The sequence below is a fragment of the Panthera pardus genome, unplaced genomic scaffold, assembly GCF_024362965.1.
Source record: "Panthera pardus isolate Hobbes unplaced genomic scaffold, ASM2436296v1 HiC_scaffold_20, whole genome shotgun sequence".
Lineage (NCBI taxonomy): Eukaryota > Metazoa > Chordata > Mammalia > Carnivora > Felidae > Panthera > Panthera pardus.
In genome coordinates this window covers 1,114,549-1,133,998 of record NW_026526766.1, presented here as the reverse complement: position 1 = coordinate 1,133,998, position 19,450 = coordinate 1,114,549, and the positions used below count along the sequence as shown (strand labels likewise).

Below are 19,450 nucleotides of genomic sequence, written 5' to 3'. Positions count from 1 at the left end.
TCAGCATCAGTCACAGCATGACCTTCCTAGGATCTCACGTGCCTGGAAGTACCCCAGCAGTGGCCTCCCTATCTGTCCTACAGCCCCTGCCCACTGCAGGGGCCCAGGGCTGGCCCACAGATGGGGTGGAGCGAACAGGACCACCAGGCAGCCCCCACCCCGACCCCCGCGGGGCCTCTTTCTCCTGCAGGGGAAATTCATGCAGCTGGGGACCCCCCAGGGGCTCAGGAGCTCAGGGGACAGCAAGTCACCTCAAACAGGGGGCCGGCCGCTCGGGGATGGCAGGAGGCCTGCAGCCCTGAGCCCCAGGACCACCACGCCCACACCCCAGCTCCCCCGAGGCAGCCCCAGCGGCCTATTTCAGGCCCCGGCTCTGCCTCCAACTGCCCACTGGGAAGAGGACTAACGTGGTCAGATTTGTCTTTCCAAAAGCCTGGAAGGTTCCAGCTGGAGTGTCCCTCGACTCTGAGGCCACAGGTCAGACACCGTGGGGACCGCAGAGTAGCCGCTCTGCAGAGTCCCCTCTCCATCTCGTGACACGGACCCGCCACGAGCAAGAGGCCCCAGCACGTGTGACCGCGGGCGCCAGCCTGACCTGCATCTGCGACCAGCACCAGCATCACCACCACGGCGAGTCCCAGAGACGCAGCCTGAGGCCGTGCGGAAGCCTGGAGGCCCGCAGCCCAGCGTCTGTGGGACAAAAAGGCAGTGCCTCCGGAGATTCAAAAACAATGATAAAAAACTGAGCGCCCAAGGGGCTCAGTCGGTCAAGCTTCTGACTCCCGCTTCCGGCCCAGGTCATGATGTCACAGGTCATGGGATCGAGCCCCGGGTCCGGGCTCTGCACCGACAGTGCAGAGTCTACCCGGGATTCCCGGTCTCTGTCTCTCTGCCCCTCCCGGCTCGCACCTGCGCACCCGTTCTCTTTCAAAATAAATAAATACACTTAAAAAAAAAAAAAAAAGACAAAGCGGAAGCATCGTCCTGGATGAAAACTGACACGACAAGCACAGGCAGCTCACGACTCCCGACCGGATCCAAACGGGAAAACCGTCAGCACTGCTGGGAAGCACAGCCCACGTGAGACACGTGGCTAACGGCATGCAAGTCAGGTGGGAGCGTGACACAGAGCCGTGGTCCTGTGGGCACACGAGCGGCGCTCAGGGCACGGTGGCCACAGGCCGGGTGAATCGTGGGCAGAACTCCAGCGATACGGCACATGCAGCGAGACGTGAACACCTGGCAGCCCAACTCTCCCAAGTTTTTCCAGAGAAAACGTCTGCGGGAAAGTGGACGCTGGGTCGCTGGCAGAGAGGAGGCGGCTCTCATGAGGGGAGAGAGGAGTGCGGGGCTGCCGGTGGCAGGCGGGGACGCAGTCCCGCGGCAGGAGGAGCAGGCAGCCCCCCAGGTGCCCACAGCAGAGGGCGCGGTGGGCGTGGTGCCGGTGAGACAGGCCTGGGCGGAGGGCCCCACCGCACGCAGGCCCCAGCAGGGCCTGGCAGACACCAGGTAACCACAGCAGACACAGGCAGGCGCCCCTCACAGCCTGACCCCCCCCCCCCCCACCAACAAAACCCACCGCCCCAGCCCCAACAAAATCCATCCACACCAGCAGGTCCGGTCTTTCCCAGACTCCCATGCATTTCCCCAGATGCCCTTCCGGCCAGACGTGCCCTTCCACTCTGACCTGGGGGACCAAGGTCTTTTACTGGTAAACGGTTTCCTTCGTGGATTACAATACGAACTCCCACCTACCCACTTGCTTCCTGATCTCACACATGGCTGTGCCGCCTGAAGCTATGGCACCCTTTTTGCACCATGAGGCAATGAGCCTGCGGACAAGTCCAACACGGCTGAGGAGAGCAGAAAACGGGAAAGCGCCACTGTCCCTGCCGACACTGCTACGCCACGAGGGCCCTTGCCTGGCCTACGTCTCAGATTCTGGGAATGATGACAAGTCTGCATTGCTCAGCCACACTCGGTTCACAGCTGAGAATTCTCCAAGCTCATCCGCTCGTGAGCAACAGCCAGGAGAGCAGGGACCCTGGGGGGGAAGAGTAGACACTGGGGAGCATGGGTTCCTCCCCACAGCATCCAGCCAGAGACAGGTGGGGATCTCAAGGGCCATGTTCCATGCCTAGCTCTCAGCACTGCCAACGGCACCACCAATGAATCAGGCGGAAGCCCTCATGGTGTTTGCCATGGGGCCAAGGCGTTCTATGCGGACATCCACATCTCAACCAGTATTTGGCTGCCACACTGCTCCCCAGAGCCTGTCCTGCTCCCATGAAGCAGTGGGAAAAGAAAGAAAAGAAAAGAAAAGAAAAGAAAAGAAAAGAAAAGAAAAGAAAAGAAAAGAAAAGAAAAGAAAAGAGGAGAGGAGAGGAGAGGAGAGAAGGAAAGGGAAAAGGAAAAGGAAAAGGAAAAGGAAAAGGAAAAGGAAAAGGAGAGGAGAGGAAAAGGAAAAGAGGAGAGGAGAGGAGAGGGAAAGGAAAGGAAAGGAAAGGAAAGGGAAAAGGAAAAGGAAAAGGAAAAGGAAAAGGAAAAGGAAAAGAAAGGAAAAGAAAAGAAAAGAAAAAAGAAAGGAAAAGAAAGGAAAAGGAAAGAAGAGAGGAGAGGAGAGGAGAGGAAAAGGAAAGGAAAAGGAAAAGGAAAAGAAAGGAAAGGAAAGGAAAAGGGAAAGGGAAAGGGAAAGGGAAAGGGAAAGGGAAAGGGAAAGGGAAAGGGAAAGAAAGGGAAAGAAAAGAAAAGGCCTCCTACACCCCCTTGAGAGCTTCACGACACCATGGGCATTTTAAAGGCCCTGAGAAGTACTGCAACAGCAATGCCTGCCTGACCCAGCACTCCCCATCAGGGAAGAAACCTAGGCCATGCCACCAGGCACTGCCTCACTGTGTGAGCTACCCCCTCCCCACCCCAAGCCTCCTCGTCTGTAAAAGCAGAGTCCCCAAATCTCTTTAGGTGGTTCCAAAGACCCAATGAGCTCACAGGTGGTCTAGGAGTCCAAAAAAGTCCTTCCCGCCCACTCTCTGCATGCAGCCAGCTGACAGCCACGCTCAGATCTCTCTGCAGAGGACAACCCCAGCCAAGGCAGCCTTCTGTAGAACACTGGGGCCCGGAAGTACCAAGCCTCGCCCAGTACCCCACTCAGCCCCAGCAGCTCCTCTGCCCAAGGGTCTGGGCGGGGCTCATACCATGACATCTTCATTTCTGGAGCCACTGTGGAGAGATCTCCCTCCTGAACCCTGTGGGAAATATGCCCAGCTCGTGGGGAGGCAGGCATGACAGGGACCACATGTCTGGGCCCTCCCAGCACCAATACCCCAGGACAGACACTCAGGGAGCCCATAACCCAGAGCCACCTCTCTGGGGCCTAGAACACTCGGTCCGGCCCGGCTTCCCCCACACGGCCAGCATGGCTGAGAACTTTCTAGAACAGCAAACTAAAACAGTACTGAACCCTGAAACATAGCCTCTCCTTGAAAAGACAGCATTAAAGGATTATTTATATATTTATCTATTGGGGGGGCAAGGGTGGGGGGAGAGAGAGAATCTCAAGCAGGTTCTGTGCTGATAACTCCCGATGGGGGCTCAATCCCATGACCCTGGGATCATGACCTCAGCCGAAATCAAGAGGCAGACACTCAACCAACTGAGCCACCCAGGTGCTCCTAAAAGACCTTTTAGAAACAAAAAGATTTTAAAACCTGGGACACCCCTGTGGATGCCACTGCAGTTGTAGAGTGCACATATGTGTGGGAACAAGAGCCCAAGGAGAACAGGCAAATCACTGGAATTCGGAGTGGGGTGTTCCATATCTGCAAGCTTCTTTAACGTGGCTGTAACCGTGGCTTTTTTAAACTGACAGACTATTTCTTAGAGAGGTTCTAGGTTTACAGAAAGATTTAGCAGACAGTACAGAATTCTCACATACTCCCTTACGACCCCCACTCAGCCTCCTCTCATTAGCTGCACTGGGTACTTTATTGTAACTGATGCGGCAGGACGGATACATTATTAACTAGAGTCTATAGTTCACCTGTCAGGGTTCATTCCTGGCGTGTTACGTTCTGTGGTTTGGACAAATGTATTAGGACACTCATCACAGGATCACACAGAGTAGTTACACTGCCTCCAATTGCCCTGTGCTGCCCCCATTCACCCCCCACCCAACCCCCAGGAACCACCAAGTCTTTACTGGCTGCACAACTGTGCCTTTTTCCGGAACTCATAGTTGGAATCACACAGTATGGAGCCTTCTCGAACTGGCTTCTTTCACTTAGTAATATGCATTTAAGATTCGTTTCTGCCTTTTCATGACTTAATAACTCACTTCTTTCTAGTGCTGAGTAATATCCCCTTGTCTGGAGGGACACAGGGTATCTGTCCATCCCCCACTGAAGGACATCTTGGATGCTTCCAAGTTTTTGGTAAAGCTGTTACAGAATGGCGTGCAGGTTTTGTGTAGATACCGGTTTTTAGCTTGTTCAGGTCAACACCTCGGGTTTGCTCGGCGGATCGAATGGGAAGAGCATGTTCAGGTTTGTAAGGAGCAGCCTTCCCACGCGGCTGCACCGCTCTGCGTTCCCTGCAGCTGTGACCGGGCGCTCCCACAGCTGTGCGCCCTCGCCAGCACATGTTGCTCAGTGCTCTGGATTTCGGCCGTTCTAGATGTGCAGTGCAATCTAGTTTTAATTTGCATTTTCTTGGTGACGAGTGATGTGGAGCGTGCTTCTTCGCGGTGTGTGCGTCTTCTATGGGGAGGTGTCTGTGGCCCGTTTTAGTCAGGTTGTTTGTTCTCTGATTGTTGAGTTTTAGGGATTCTTGGTATGTTAAGATTTTTTTTTTCATAGATTGTGCCCTTGGTTTGTATTTAAAATGTCACTGCCAAGAGTATCACCTTGATACCAAAACCAGATAAAGACACAACAAAAGGGGCGCCTGGGTGGCTCAGTCAAACATCCGGCTTCAGCTCAGGGTCATGATCTCATGGGTTGTGAGTTTGAGCCCCACGTCGGGCTCTGTGCTGACAGCTCAGAGCCTGGAGCCTGCTTCGCATTCTGTCTCTCTCTCTCTCTCTCTCTTTCTTTCTCTCTGCCCCTCCCCCACTTGTGCTCTGTCTCCCTCTCTCTCTCTCTCTGAAAAATAAAAAAAAATGTAAGAAAAAAAAAGACACAACAAGAGAACTACAGGCCAATATCCCTGATGGACACAGATGCAAAAATCCACCACAAAATACTAGCAAACCAAATCCAACAATACATTTTAAAAAATCATGCACCATGATCAAGTCGAATTTATTCCTGGTTTGCAAGAGTGGTTCGGTATTTGCAAAACAATGAACGTGATACATCACATCAATAAGAGAAAAGGTAAGAACCATATGATCGTCTCAACAGATGTAGAAAAAGCACCTGACAAAGTACAGCATCCATTCTTGATAAAAACTCCCAACAAGGGGCGCCTGGGTGGCTCAGGTGGCTGAGTGTCCGACATTGGCTCAGGTCATGATCTCACAGTTCATGGGTTCAAACCCCATGTCAGGCTCACTGCTGTCAGCACAGAGCGTGCTTCAAGTCCTCTGTCCCCCCCTCTCTCTGCCCATCCCATGCTCATGCTCTCTCTTTCAAAGATAAATACACATTTAAAATAAAACCCTCAACAAAGTAGGTTTAGAAGGAACATACCTCAGGGCACCTGGGTGGCTCAGTAGGTTGAGCATCTGACTGAGCATCAGGTCATAATCTCACGGTTCGTGGGTTCCAGCTCCACATCTGTGCTGACAGCTCAGAGCCCAGAACCTACTTCAGATTCTATGTCTCTCTCTCTCTGCCCTTCCCCTGCTCATGCTCTCTCTCTCTCAAAACTAAATAAAATTTAGTTTAAAAAGTTTTTAAAATTTTAAAAAGTTTTTTTAAAAAAGGAACATGCCTTAACTATATATATATGTGTGTGTGTACATATATGTACATATATATACTTATATGCATATACATGTGTGTGTATATGTATATGTACATATCTTTCAAAACCCCACAGCTAACATATTCAATGGTTTAAAACAGGGAGCGCTTCCCTCTAAGGCCAGGAACAAGACACGGATGTCCACTCTCACCACTTTTATTCAACACAGGAAGTCCTGGCCTCAGCAATCAGGCAAGAAAAAGAAATAAAACGCATCCAAACTGGTAAGAAAGAAATAAAACTTTCACTATTTGCAGGTGACATGATACTATACACAGAATTCCTAAAGACTCCACCAAAAAACTACTAGAACTGATAAACGAATTCAGTAAAGTCACAGGATACAAAATTAATACACAGGAATCGGTTACATTTCTATACACTAAGTAGCAAGAGAGAAATTAAGAAAACAATCCCATTTACAATTGCACCAAAAATAATAAGATACCTAGGAATAAACCTAACCAAGGAGGTGAAAGACCTGTCCTCTGAAGACTACAGAACACTGATGAAGGAAACCGAAGACATCACAAAGAACTGGAAAAATAGGACGCCCAGGTGGCTCTGTTGATCAAGCGTCCGACTTCGGCTCGAGACATGATCTCACGGCTCATGAGTTCAAGCCCTGCATCAGGCTCTCTGCTGTCAGCACTGAGCTTGCTTCAGTTGCTGTTCTCTCTCTCTCTTTCTGCCCCACCCAAGCTCATGTTCTCTGTCTCAAAAATAAATAAAAACATTAAAAAAAAAAAAAAAAAAGACCTGGAAAGACAGGATGTCCGCGTGGCTCAGGTGGTTGAGCATCTGACGTTTATCTTCAGCTCATGGTCATAGGATCAAGCCCAGTGTCGGGCTCGGCACTGAACGTGGACCTGCTTGGGATTCTCTCTCTCCCTCTCTGCCCCACGCCCCACTCACGTGCACCCACTCTCTCACACACGCTCTCTCTCAAAATAAATAATAAACTTAAAGAAAAAAAAAGGAATGGAAAGACATTCCGTGCTTATGGACTGGAAGAACAAATATTGTGAAAATGTCTGTATTACCCAAAGCAATCTACACGTTTAATTCAATCTCTACCAAAAAACCACCAGCATTTTTTTCAGAGCTAAAGAAACAATCCTAAAATTTGTATGGAACCACAAAAGACCTCAAAGAGCCAAAGCAATTTTGAAAAAGAAAAGCAAAGTATCGCAATTCCAAGTATTACAAAACCATAGTGATCAAAACAGTATGGTACTGGCACAAAAAATAGAGACATAGATCAGCGGAACGGAACAGAAAACCCGGAAATAAGCCTACAACTATGCGGTCAACTGATTTTCAATAAAGGACACAAGAATATACAATGGGAAAAGGACAGTTTCTTCAAAAAATGGTGTTGGGAAAAGTGGACAGCTATACACAAAAGAATGAAACTGGATCCTTTCTTACACCACACACAAAAACAAACTCAAAATGGATTAAAGACCTACAGGTAGGACCTGGAACCACAAAAATCCTAGAAGAGAGCACAGGCAGTTCGTTCTCTGACATCAGCCATAGCAACCTTTTCCTAGACATGTCTCTGGAGAGAAGGGAAAAAAAGCAAAGATAAACTATTGGGACTACATCAAAATAAAAGGCTTCTGGCACACCTAGGTGGCTCAGTCAGTTCAGCGCCCAAGTCTTGATCTCGGCTCAGGTCACGATCTCAAGGTTTTGTGAGTTCGAGTCCCACGTTCGGCTCTGTGCTGGCAGCGTGGAGCCTGCTTGGGATTCTCTCTCTTCTCCTCTCTGTGCCTCTCCGTCTCTCTCAAAATAAACACTAAAATTTTTAAAATTAAAACAAAAAGCTTCTGCAGAGCAAAGAAAACAACCAACAAATCTAAAAGGCAATCTACTGAATGGGAGAAGATACTTACAAATGACATATCGGATCAAGGGTTAGTATCCAAAATATGTAAAGAACTTAGACAACTCAACACCCAAAAAACAAACAACCCAATTACAAATGGGCAGAAGACAGGAACAGCTATTTCTCCAAAGAAGACATCCAGATGGCTAAGAGACACACGAAATCATCTCAACATCGCTCATCATCAGGGAAACACAAGTCAAAACCACAATAAGCTATTGCCTCACACCTGTCAGAATGGCTAAAATCAAACACCCGGGAAACAAAAAGGTGTTGGAAAGGATGTGGAGAAAAAAGAACCCTCTTGCACTGCCGGTGGGAATGCAAACTGGTGCAGCCACTCTGGAAAACAACGTGGAGGTTCCTCAAAAAGTTAAAATAGAACTACCTCACGACCTAGCGACTACATTTGTAGGTACTTATTCAAAAATACAAGAACACTAATTCAAAGGGATACACGCACCCTACATTTACAGCAACACATTTACAGTAGCCAAGATATGGAAGGAACCCGAGTGCCAATTGAGCGATGAATAAGGAAGAAGTGGTTTATACACAACAGACTATTACTCAGCCATGAAAAGGATGAAATCTTGCCATTTGCAATGACACAGATGGAGCCACAGACTATTATGGTATGCAAAATAAGTCAGTCCGAGAAAGACAGATACCGTATGATTTCACACGTGTGTGGAATTTGAGAAACAAAACCAACAAGCAAAGGGGGAAAAAAGCGAGACAAACCAAGAAACAGAGTCTCAACTACAGAGAACAAACTGATGGCCACCCGAGGGGATGCGGGGGGGGTGGGGATGGGTGGGGGAAGAAGGTTTTGGGGATTAAGGAGGGCACGTGTGATGAGCACTGGGTGATGTACGAGATGTTGAATCGCCACAGCACACACGTGAAACTAATGTTACTACACTGTATGTTACCTGCACCGGAATTAAAATAAGATAAAGTAAGAGAAGTCCTTGCCAAGCTCGTGCTCGTCCAGACTCTCTGTCATCTTCCAGGAGTTTTATAGTTTTGTAGGGTGCATTTAGGTCTCCGACCCATTCTGAATTAATTTTGTGGAGTAAGGTCTATGCACATTCGCTTCTTCGCATGTGGACATCCGACTGTCCCAACACCAGCTGTTGAAGAGGCGGGTCTCTGCTCCCCAGGGTTGTCTCTGCTCCCTTGTCAAAGGTCAGTTACCTGCATTCATCTGGGTCTGTTTCTGGGCTCGCGGTCCTGTTCCACTGAACTAGCTGTTCTTTTGCCAACATCGCACTGTCTTGATCCCTTTCTTTTATCCTTTTCCCAAAAAATGTGACACGTGTTTAAGGAACGCCAACATAAATTAGAGTTAGTGAGCGAGTATCCTGGGAAATCTTAGAATCCCAGCCTCCAGGGAACAGGACTGGATTCGAAAACTATCCGAAGCGAGCACACCCGCAGCCAACCGTCAGGATGCTGACCTCCGACCGCCCTCCCCGTCCTGAGCCACCATCCGGGGCCTCTCCACCCAAACAGCCCCTACATCCTCTGTGGCCAGAGGGAGATCCTAGCCTGCTTCTTAGGGACTCCAGCTGCCGTGTTCACACCTCTTCCTTATCTGCCTCAGCGGCAGCCAGGAACTCAAACTGAGCACAGGCCCCCGCCGCCGGCCCGCACCTGGGAGGCCCTGCACCACCCAGGGACACCAGCCCCTGCCCACAGGCAGGCCTCCAGGCTCCTCCCCTGCCAGCCGCTCTCTTCACAATGGTTTTTTTTTTTTTTTTTTTTTTGCAGGGGGAGCTTCACGCTGGGTGCCTGCTCTGTGCTAGAGGCCAAACACTTCTCAATAGTCCCCAAGACCCCATGAGGTCGGCTAGCTCCATGCCCACTACACAGATAGGTAAACCAAGGCTCACAAAGGCAGGTGTCGTCCCCAAGGCCTCCCCACTGGGAAACTTGGGGGCCCGGGGTCCAAACGCAGCAGGGTCCCTCCTCTGGGGCGTCTGTGTGCACTGGGCAGGGTGTCCAGCCCGGCTGTGAGGCTCCCAAACACCCTGCCCAGTGCCACAGGCAGTTTCCACCTTGCCGCTCAGCCACACGGACGCCCGAACCTCCGCAGACCAGGTCAAGTGCTGTTCCCTCAAAGAGGTGATCTGGACTTCCGTGTCATCACCTTGGGTACCATCCAGCTTCAGCCTACAGCTGGCCCAAGCCACAGGCCCCAAGAGAGGCCTATGGCCACGCACAGGGCCGCAAGTCTGAGCCGTTCTGGAAGGTGAGTGGCAGGCACAGGGCCAGCCAGGACCGCAGGATGGCCTCTCCCCACACTCCCTCACCTCCTCCGTGAAGACCTGACTCTCACACCCTGATGTGGCCTGTCCGGCTCACTGCGGTACCCCCAGGCTGGAACCAGGGCACACGCTAAACCCACGCCAAGTGAGCCAACGAAACGCAGCAGCCTGCCCCGCTGCACCCCTCACCTAGGACCTGGCATCTGGAACCCTCCGGAACAGCTCCCTACCCACTTTACAATTTTTTTTCTTGCCGTCACATTCTGGCTAACAGCCTGCCCGCAAAGCTTGTACACCTGAGTAAGCCCGCAGCCACGACCGGAAAGCACACTGGTAGCGGGGGAGATGCCCACAAGCCCTCCACAAATGAGAACAGGGTCCTCGTTCTGGGGCCCAAGTTCCTTGGCAATCGGGCCCTTGTCAGGCTCGGCCCAGTGCCCCAGGTCCAGGACCTCCGAGGACGCCCTGACAGACACACGCTGGGCAGCGGGAACGAGTCACGGGCACTCAGCGTGCCCACAACAGCGACCCTCAGCTCAGGATGCTTACCTGTCACCACTGCGCACGCCGGCCTCGCCCACACCGCATCGCATTTTTGCACAGGAAGGAAGGGGAGGAGACCCATCTACCTGGGCCTCTCACCAGAACCGTGAGCCATAACGCACCTGAAACACCACTCGGAAAAGCAAGCTCTGCCCTGACAGCAACGGATTTCAAATTTCAGCTCTCGGACAAAACTCAGCGATAAAGACACAAAGATAAAAATACAAACGCAGGGTGACCACCAGCCAAACTGAGTCCTACGCATCCTATTCCAGCAAGCGAGCACCGTCCCCTCCACGTGTCCACTTCCCTCCCCTGCCCCACGTCACCCTGCTCGTGGACACTCCGAAAGCAGACAAGGCCATGGGTCTGAAGCTGCCAGCACCACAAGCTGGGTCCCTGGCCTGTCTGTGGGGGGCGGTGGGGCACCTCAGGCCAGGTATGCAGCTCCGTGCCTGGCACAGGTGGGGCACCGGGGCCACAGGAGAGGCCTCTGGGCCGCAGTGATGCCAGGCAGCCCCCAGTGTCCTCAGAGGACGGCGAGGAGACCAGGGCACCCGCACACCCACACGTAACGAGCCACTCAGGGCCCAGGCAGGTGAGCAGCGCACAGACGTCCAGCTACAGCAGGCAAGTCAGGAACACGCAGCAACCCCACGACCACAGGAAGGGGGTGCCGGCAGTCAGACGTCATCTGGTCTTGTGGTCCCCGGCCTGAAACCCAGGCCTGCCCCTTGGGTGCCCAGCCATGTCTGGGCAACGCAGAACAGCAGGACAACTTCATGTCAGTACCCGCGGGATGTAGGAACCTGTCCCCAGCTGGCGGGGCTCGGCCGCCGAAGTAGATCTTTAGGACTCCCCCAGCCCTGCAAAGGCCCTGCCAGTGCTCCAAGCAGAGGGTCAAGGCCCAGCACCCCCATGAGGCAGGATGATCCCCACGCTGGGTGTGCATCTAGACAGCAGCATAGAAAACATGGTTCCAGGTAGAGACCCTGACCCCCTGCAGGAGGCAGTGCCCAGCCCCACAAGAGCAGCTCCCCGAAGCCTTCTGCAGGGAGAACCCCGTCTCCCCAGAAGGCAGGGGGCCATAGACAGGACAGGGCGGCATCCCAGAGGGGGTTGAAAAGGCTCTCTCCAAGCTTCTGAGAAAGTCACCAAAGGAACAGGTGACTCAGGAATTGCCACCTCCAGCCTCCAACAAGACTTCCAGATGCCAGCCAGATCTGGGCTGGCTGCATTTTCTCTCCTCAGAGACACACGCCAGCTCAGAGGCGGCAGCTGGTAAGAAGGTGCCCTGCGCCACCCAGGACAGCGTCAGTGGTCGAGACCTGCCCCCGACACTGGGAAGCCTGGGACAGGGTCTGTGCAGGCGCAGAGCTGACCACGGCACGGACCTGCGGACGCGGGAACACGAGCCAGAGAGAGAGCAGCCGTCATGAGTGCGTGTGCGCTTCCTCGGCTGCCGTCTCAACGTGCTCTGGGGCCAGAACGAGAGTTCATTCAAGAGAAAAGAGACAGGGAGGTAATTCTGTAAAAATGGCTTCCCCCACAACTCAGCGTCAGCTCTGATCACCTGGGGAATTCAGGAGGTGACATCTCTCATTGCCCTTTGCTGTGAGACAAACACACATTACTGCAAGGCTCTCTCAACACTAATTTATGGAAAGAAATTGGACGTCGTGGGGAGCTCACATCCTCCGAGCCAGACTTACTAGGTCTTACGTGTGGCCTCCCCCACCTCAGGCGGGGCACCCTGGGAGAAGAGTGGCAGTTCTGGCAAAGGCCAGCAGGTGCAGAGGCCCCCAGCCTCCCGAAGGCAGGAGAGGGAAACAGACTTCAGAGAGGCGGTTTGGGGGCCTTCCACAGCAGCCAGCCAAGGCACTTCTGGGAGCTGAGGAAAGGGGCTCAGGGGGTGGGAGGACTCCTGTGGAGCTCCCCATGCTGAAGGCAACACTCCCAGTGACCCACCACCCTCCACGGACACTCCTGACACCCGGCAATCCCGGGGACCAGCAGAGGGTGAGCACCTCCCCGTTAGGCACTAGGAAACCCCCTCCCCGGGTACAAAGCCAACATGCCACCTGTTGCCCTCCCTTGGTGCGCCGTGGTCCCAGAGGCCCAACTCAGCGCCCTGTTCCCCATGCTCACCTCCTCTGCTAAGGACGCGCTCACCGGGGCCGGTGGCTTCCTCCCGTGATGCTACAATCCCCCTCACCCTCCCACCAACTACGTCTGTGTTGGCAATGGTGACCTTGGGGGGTCCTCAACAATAAACGGGGTAAACAACAGCAGGTTCTCGACGGCCGTCCGGCTGCTCCAGGCCACCTGGTGCAGAACCCCCTCGGGCCTGCCCAGCAGAAGCAGCTGACCCCAGAGGCTGCCCTCTTGCCGGGAGAAGTACTGGGACAGCTGTCGGCCAATGGGGGCTCCCCGTACCCCCCTGTTCAAGAACCACCACCAGACGGATGGGAAGCCCTCTCCAGCCTCCCCACCAGCACCCAGAGTCCAGGCTGGACAGCAGCCAGGCTCCAGGCCTGTGCTCTGCTCAGGGAGCCAGATGCAGAGTAAGAGGCTCCTGAGGGTCACGTGCGCCCGCAGTGCCTCATCACTGCTGAGGCCTACCTCCGCTCCCGCCCAGCACCCTGCACAGGCCAGCCGTGGCAGAGCACCAGCGGGTGCCCACAGTGACACACGGGGTCACCCGGCGAGAGGGAGGAAAGTGGGAAGCCAAGAAGCAAGGCCTCGCTCTAAACCCCGGGATCCCCTGCCCCCTCTCCGGTCCTCCCTTTCGGATTTCCAAAACCCCGGGCCTCTTATGCAGCAGTGACACCCAGCTCACTCCCCGTCATCCTCGGCACACCAGGGCCCCAAGACCGCAGACCACCGAGGCCACCCCTCAGCAGGGCCCAGAACCCACAGCCACGACGGAGGAGAGCTCAGTCCCTCCTGAAGGACTCCCCAGGGCACCAGCAGCCCTGCCAGAAAGACCCCACACGTCCACTGCAAAACCAAGGCGCTGCAGGAAGGGGTGGCCTCTGGAGCCCCCTGTCTCGGGAGAAAGGCTAAGGACAGGCCGGCACCCCGAAAATTAGCGGGGCTCCCACTCATGCAGGGGCCCAGAGAACAGAACGACCACATCCGGTTTCTGAGCAAGAAAGCAGGCGGCCTGGAGTGTGGCGGGTGGCCCTGTGTCAGGCATGGAAGGCCCTCTGACTTTACCGGGTGCCAGGGTCGGCTTACCCCCAGCAGCGGCTCTCGCACAGGATGGCCGGTGCGGGACAGCTGCCCCCACCCCAACGAGGGAGGGCCTGTAAACACCCACTCTGACAGGCACTGCTCTGGCTTCCAAGGCTGGCCCGGGGCAGCTCGGGTTACCGTTTATATAATCTCTAGGGCCGGGCGGACACAGCCAACATGAGGGCAAGGTTATGAAAAATGCATGCCCAGAGCCTTTACATCAGAAGAAAAAAAAAAAGCCTTACCCGCACCTTGCGTGACTGGGTTCTAAGACCTCTCCCCCATTCATTTTGTGAGCCAGTGGGCCCCGGGAGCTGCAGGAGGGCACTGACCACTTCCAGCCCGGGGCAGGCCGAGTCAGGCAGCCCCCAAGCATCCCCAGCTGGGACGCCTACCCCTTTAAAGACTCCGGAAGGTGCTCACTTAGGGGCAGCTCCAACACAGGGCCCCGCAGTTCCCACACGCAGCTGCTGCAAAGACGCCACCATTTAGGCCACCTGGGTGCTTCCAGCCCCGAATTGGGAGTCAGGAAAGAGCCAGACGAACAGACACGCCCTCCATGCCCACCCTCCAGCGCGGGTCCACACTGTGCCACATTTCCCCGCCACACGCCGGGAGGTCTACCCTCCAGCACGCAACCTGACCCCCACAGACGGTGCGCACACACAGGGGGACACATGCGGCTGCCCCCTAGACCAGACCAACCCCGCGCACCATCAAGGCTGCTTGGACGCACTCGCCCACCGCCCACCTGCAGCCGGCGCCCTCACCTGCAGCTCGCACCAGGCCACCTCCACCCAGGTCTCCGTGTCCAGCCCCTTGTAGACCGTCTTGAATGAGCCGCGGCCCAGTTCGATGTCGAACTTGAGGAAGCGGCCGTCCAGCGAGGTGGCCACGGCCTTGAGGTCCTCGTCGTCCTCCTCCTCTCGGGCTCTCCCCGGCGGGCGCGCCCTGGCTCGGGGCCTCGCCTCCGGCGCCGCCGCGTCCTCCCGCCCCGCCGCCGCCGCCGCCGCCGCCGCCGCCTCGTCCTCGCGGGGTTCTCCGGGGGGCGCGGGCGCGGGGTCCGGGCCGGGCTCCTGCGCGCCCGCGGGCTCGGGGCCGGGGTCGGCGGGGCTGCCGGGCGGCGCGACGGCGGCGGCGGCGGCGGCGGGGGGCCGCAGGGGCGGCGGGGCGGCCGCGGGCGCGCTCGGCGATGAGGCGGCGCGTCTTGCAGAGCAGCAGCACCCGGCGCTGCAGCGGCTGCGGGGGCTGCGCGCCCGGCGCCTCGGCCGCCTCCAGGCCCGGCGGCTCCTCCTGGTCCGACTCCACCACGCTGCGCCGCAGGAAGCGCTGGGGCCCGGGCCGCGCCGCCCGCGCCCTCGGCACCGCCGCCGGCTCCGCCATGCCCGCGGGCCCCGCGCCGCGCCCGGCCTCCGTCAGCGCGCGGGGGCCGTCCCGGCGGCCGCCATCGCCGTCCATCTCTGCGGGCAAGGACACCCGGCCCGCGTGAGCGCCGGCCCGCCGCACCTGCCCGCGCCCGCCGCGGGAGGGCCCTGCGGGGCTGCCCCGGGGGAGGGGTCTGCCCACCGGCCCCCGAGGCCCGCGTTGGGGAGGGGAGGGGAGGGGGGGAGGGCGCCTGCCGGGCCGCCCCTGGGGAGGCCCCCCGGGGCGGGCTGCGGAGGAGGCCGGGGGAGGGGCGCTCCGGGTCGTCCCTGGGCGGGAGGCGAGGGGGGGCGCCGGGGCTAGGCTTGCGGAGGGGACAGGCGGGAGACGGGGAGGCACCGGCCGGGCGGCGGCTCCACAAAGGACGCGGCCCGGGGCGCAGGAGGGGCGCGCGGGGAGGGGGCTGCGGCGGCGCGGCGCGCACACAAAGGCGGCGGGCGGGGGGCTCGGCACTCACAGGGCGAGCGGGCGCCGTCCATGCCCGCGGCCGGGCGGCCGGGGCGCGCGAGGCGGGCGAGGCCGCTCTCCGGGGCCGGGGTCCTCGCCGGAGGCCGGGGGGGCCGAGTCGTGCTGGAGGCCGGGGTCCTCGCTCGGGGCCGGGTCTCGGCGCTGCTCTCTCTGCCGGCCCGCTGCGGGACCGCGCTCCCGCGTGCTGCTCCGGCTCGGCTCGGCTGCGCTCGGGCACCGGCTCCGACCCGGCGCGCGGGGAGGGCGGGGCCTCGGCTGCCCGCCCCCTGCCGGCGCGCGGGGAGGGCGGGGCCTGGCACGCCCACCTGGCCGTGTGCGCGCGCGGCCACCTGCGGGCCGGCTTGTGGTGGCGGCCGCGGCGCTCCCGGCCCCCTCGGGCTCCGGAATGCCCCGCTGGCTGCTGGCTGCGGAGAGTCCGCGTGTCCCCGAGAGACACGGCACAGACTCACTTCCTCACGTGTCCCGGCAGGCGCGCCTGCCTGTCCTGTGCCAGGGCAGAATGGGCAGGCTAGAAGGTGGTCCCCCCCCACCCTCAGGAAGCGACCTGAGCCCGGCCCCCAGCCCAGACCCCAGCCTCGGGCCTTTCCACCTCTCATTTCAACAGGATCCATCAGGAGGGGGAGCACTGTGATCACCATGCCCACTCTTGCCGCTGAGCAAACTGAGGCCCTGAGATAGAAGTTATCTGGCCTAAATCCCAGAGCTCACAGACGGAGGCTGGACTGCGATGCCACTGGATAGCGGCTTGCGGAGGCCTCCAGGAGCCCCTCGGCCCACAGTGTTCTTTGTCCCCCACCCTCGTCAAATGCCATCCCCCCCCCCTCCCTCCCCGGGAGCCTTTCCTGATCTCTCCCTCCCTCTTCCTCTTCTGGACTCCCACAGACAAGACCCTCTAGGGGGCATCCTGAACCCTCTTGCAGAGAGGCTGCCTATGGCAGATTACCCTGCAGGTACTCCGTGCGAGGCCCTGGTGACCCAGTGACTGAGATGCGGGAGCGAGGGCTTGGGCGGACAGCTCTTCCCACGATTGTGCTGCCCCTGGCCTGGGGTGCCATGAGGCAGGCACACACATAGACTCAGATACGAGGGGTGCCCAATGGACTCCACGCCGTGGCACAAAGTAACTCACGGGACACCAAAACATCAGAGTCGGAGGGGAGGTGCCACCCACTGTTACCCAGAGCAGCGTGATGTCCCAAGTGCTGGAGCCAGTGGAGGGAGACCCGTTAAACGAGGGCGGACATCCCTCCCACCTCTGCTCCGTGACACCCAGTGGTGCTGGGAGAACGTGCACCATGGAAACAGGCAGATGCCACAGATCAGGGCCTCTCCCCTCAGAGGATGGTTCCACAGTGTGCTGGCTCCAGGCTGGGCATTTGGCACAGAATACGCTTTCCAGTCAGCACACCTACCTTGTGTCCAGCCCAGAGCCCAGACCAGCTCAGCCTGCCTGAGACCCTGCGAGGCAGGCATCTGAGCAGGACTTCCCAGGGAGCGGTGAGGGGGCCTGCTAGGCCACGGGGTGGGGGTGGGGGGCTGGTGAGGACCTTTCTGTCTGGAGGCTGGAGACCCCTAGCCCTGCCCTGCCATTTGCACAACCTTGGGTGAGTCCTGCCATAGCAACGCCTCAGCATCCTCTGCAGAGCCAGCCTGGCCATCCTGGTGTGTCCACCTCGAAAGACTGCCGGTTCCTCCGACAGTTGGTGAGTCTTCTTGGAGGGCACCCAGAGTCCCAAGCCTGTCCATGCTGGACACAACAGGCCTGTTCAAGGGAAAACTGACAAGGGCTCGAGCTAAGTGTGTTCTAGACAGACTCCAGGCAGTCCAGCCTCCTCCCTGCCTCCTGGGCCACACTGGCAGCAAGCGGGCATCGTGCTTGTCTGGTGATGGAAGAGATGGCTGGACATTCACAGCATCACCTGCAGGCTCTGCCCATCCCCAGCTGGCAGGTGTGAGTGGCATGACAGCAGTGCCCCCACATCGCAGGGGCAGACCAGGCCGTGGGTGAGTCGGGAGAATCTGTCCCTGAATGCTCTCTCAGACCTTAGGGGTGGTTTCAGGCAGCCATGCTTACATGCCTCCAGTGACAGGGAGCTCACTCCCTCTGCTGACCCATGACCATTGAAATCCGTGGCTAAGCAGCTAAGAGACAGGTCACAGTCCTCTTTTGCAAGGACCCTTGGGCTGGGCTGAGGAGCAGGTCCTGGGATCAGGAAGGAGGAGCCTGAAGGATCTTTGGACAGACCTTGGGACCAGGGCTTTCCAGGGTCGTGGTTGTCCTGAGGCTCCCACAAGGCAGGGCTGTGGAAGGACACTGCGCAAAGTGCCTGCCTGACCCAGGCTGGCAGTGTCTCTTTGCTGCCAGAGCCACTGTCTCCACGGCTGTCAGGCAAAGGGGTGTGATTGCCTCCTTGTCACAGATGAGTATGTTCAGGCCCGGTACAGAGACTTTTTGACATAAGGGATTGGCTCAAGGCCACAGAGCTGGAGCCAGTGCCCCTCCCCTCCACAACTGTCACCTTGGCTCCCCAAGACTCTATGTCAGGGAGCCCCAAGTCCCCCCAGGTTCAGGCTGCCTTGGTGTCCCAGCCTGGTCAGGCCGGTGGGCATGTGCAGGCACACGGCTACCTCATGCAGGCTTGCTTCCCGGGCTGGCACCCAAGCAGGTCACATGGCTGTGTCATCACGCAGCTCCTCTGGAGGTGGGGGCAATGGGGGTGATCCAGGCCTTCTGGGGGGCGGTGCCTGCAGGCTCACTTCCAGGGAGGGCAGGAGGGGTCCCGGGCGCCAGGTAATTTGGGGTGGGTCTGCCTCTGAGTGGACTCCAGCAGCCTGGGGCTGTAGCTGGTCTTGTGGTCAGACACCCCACAGGCCACAGCACAGGGAGGTAGCCCCTCACCAGCAGGGGTCCTCCACACATCACTGACTCAGTGGCTCACTGGACAACTACGTGGGGCCTGCCCCAGGTGCGGCTGAGGCCTCGGGTCCTATGGGGGTGGAGGCAGAGTGGGGCGACGGTGCTGGGGGGACCAGGGTGGGAGGCCGTAGGAGGGGACAGGGCAAGGCAGGCCTCTTGGGACCTGATGGAAGGGTGCTGGGGGTAGGCGGTGGGAGGGGGGTCATGTGGGCCCCTGAAGCTCAGGCTCCAGGTCCCTGAGAAGTGCACGTGGCTGGGAGGGCAGATAGTGGGGCCCCTCGGCCCTGACCCCTGGGGAAATCCTCCCCACTTGATGGGGGCTGTGAAGTTCTGTAACGTCATCTTTGTTTGTCTTCTTTTATAATTATTACGATCATATAACACTTCCTTTACTCCCCAATTTTAAAACGTAGTTTTTTTTAGGGGTGTCTGGGTGGCTCAATCAGTTAAGCATCTGACTTCGGCTCAGGTCATGATCTCGCAGTTCATGAGTTCAAGCCCCGTGTCGGGCTCTGTGCTGACAGCTCAGAGCCTGGAGCCTGCTTCAGATTCCGTGTGTCACTCTCTCTGCCTCTCTCTCTCTCTCATCTCTCTCTCTCCCTCTCTTTCTTTCTCAAAAATAAATAAACATTAAAGAAAATTTAAATAAATAAGTAAAATGTAGTTTTTTAAAATAATAGTTTCATTAGTATATAATTCACATTCTATAAAATTTGCTCTTTTAAAGCACAT

At 57.1% G+C, this 19,450-nt stretch overlaps 1 protein-coding gene across 1 annotated transcript in view; it reads right to left on the bottom strand.

Moving 5' to 3' along the window:
- Window positions 1-16,044, bottom strand: part of WNK2 (WNK lysine deficient protein kinase 2) — a 131,596-nt gene extending 115,552 nt beyond the window's left edge. Inside the window, 3 exon segments of the mRNA XM_053907699.1 lie at window positions 14,682-15,065; window positions 15,067-15,371; window positions 15,791-16,044. Coding sequence (XP_053763674.1) covers window positions 14,682-15,065; window positions 15,067-15,369 — 687 coding nt within the window. The 5' untranslated portion in view covers window positions 15,370-15,371; window positions 15,791-16,044.
- Between the last annotated feature and the right edge of the window lie 3,406 nt (window positions 16,045-19,450).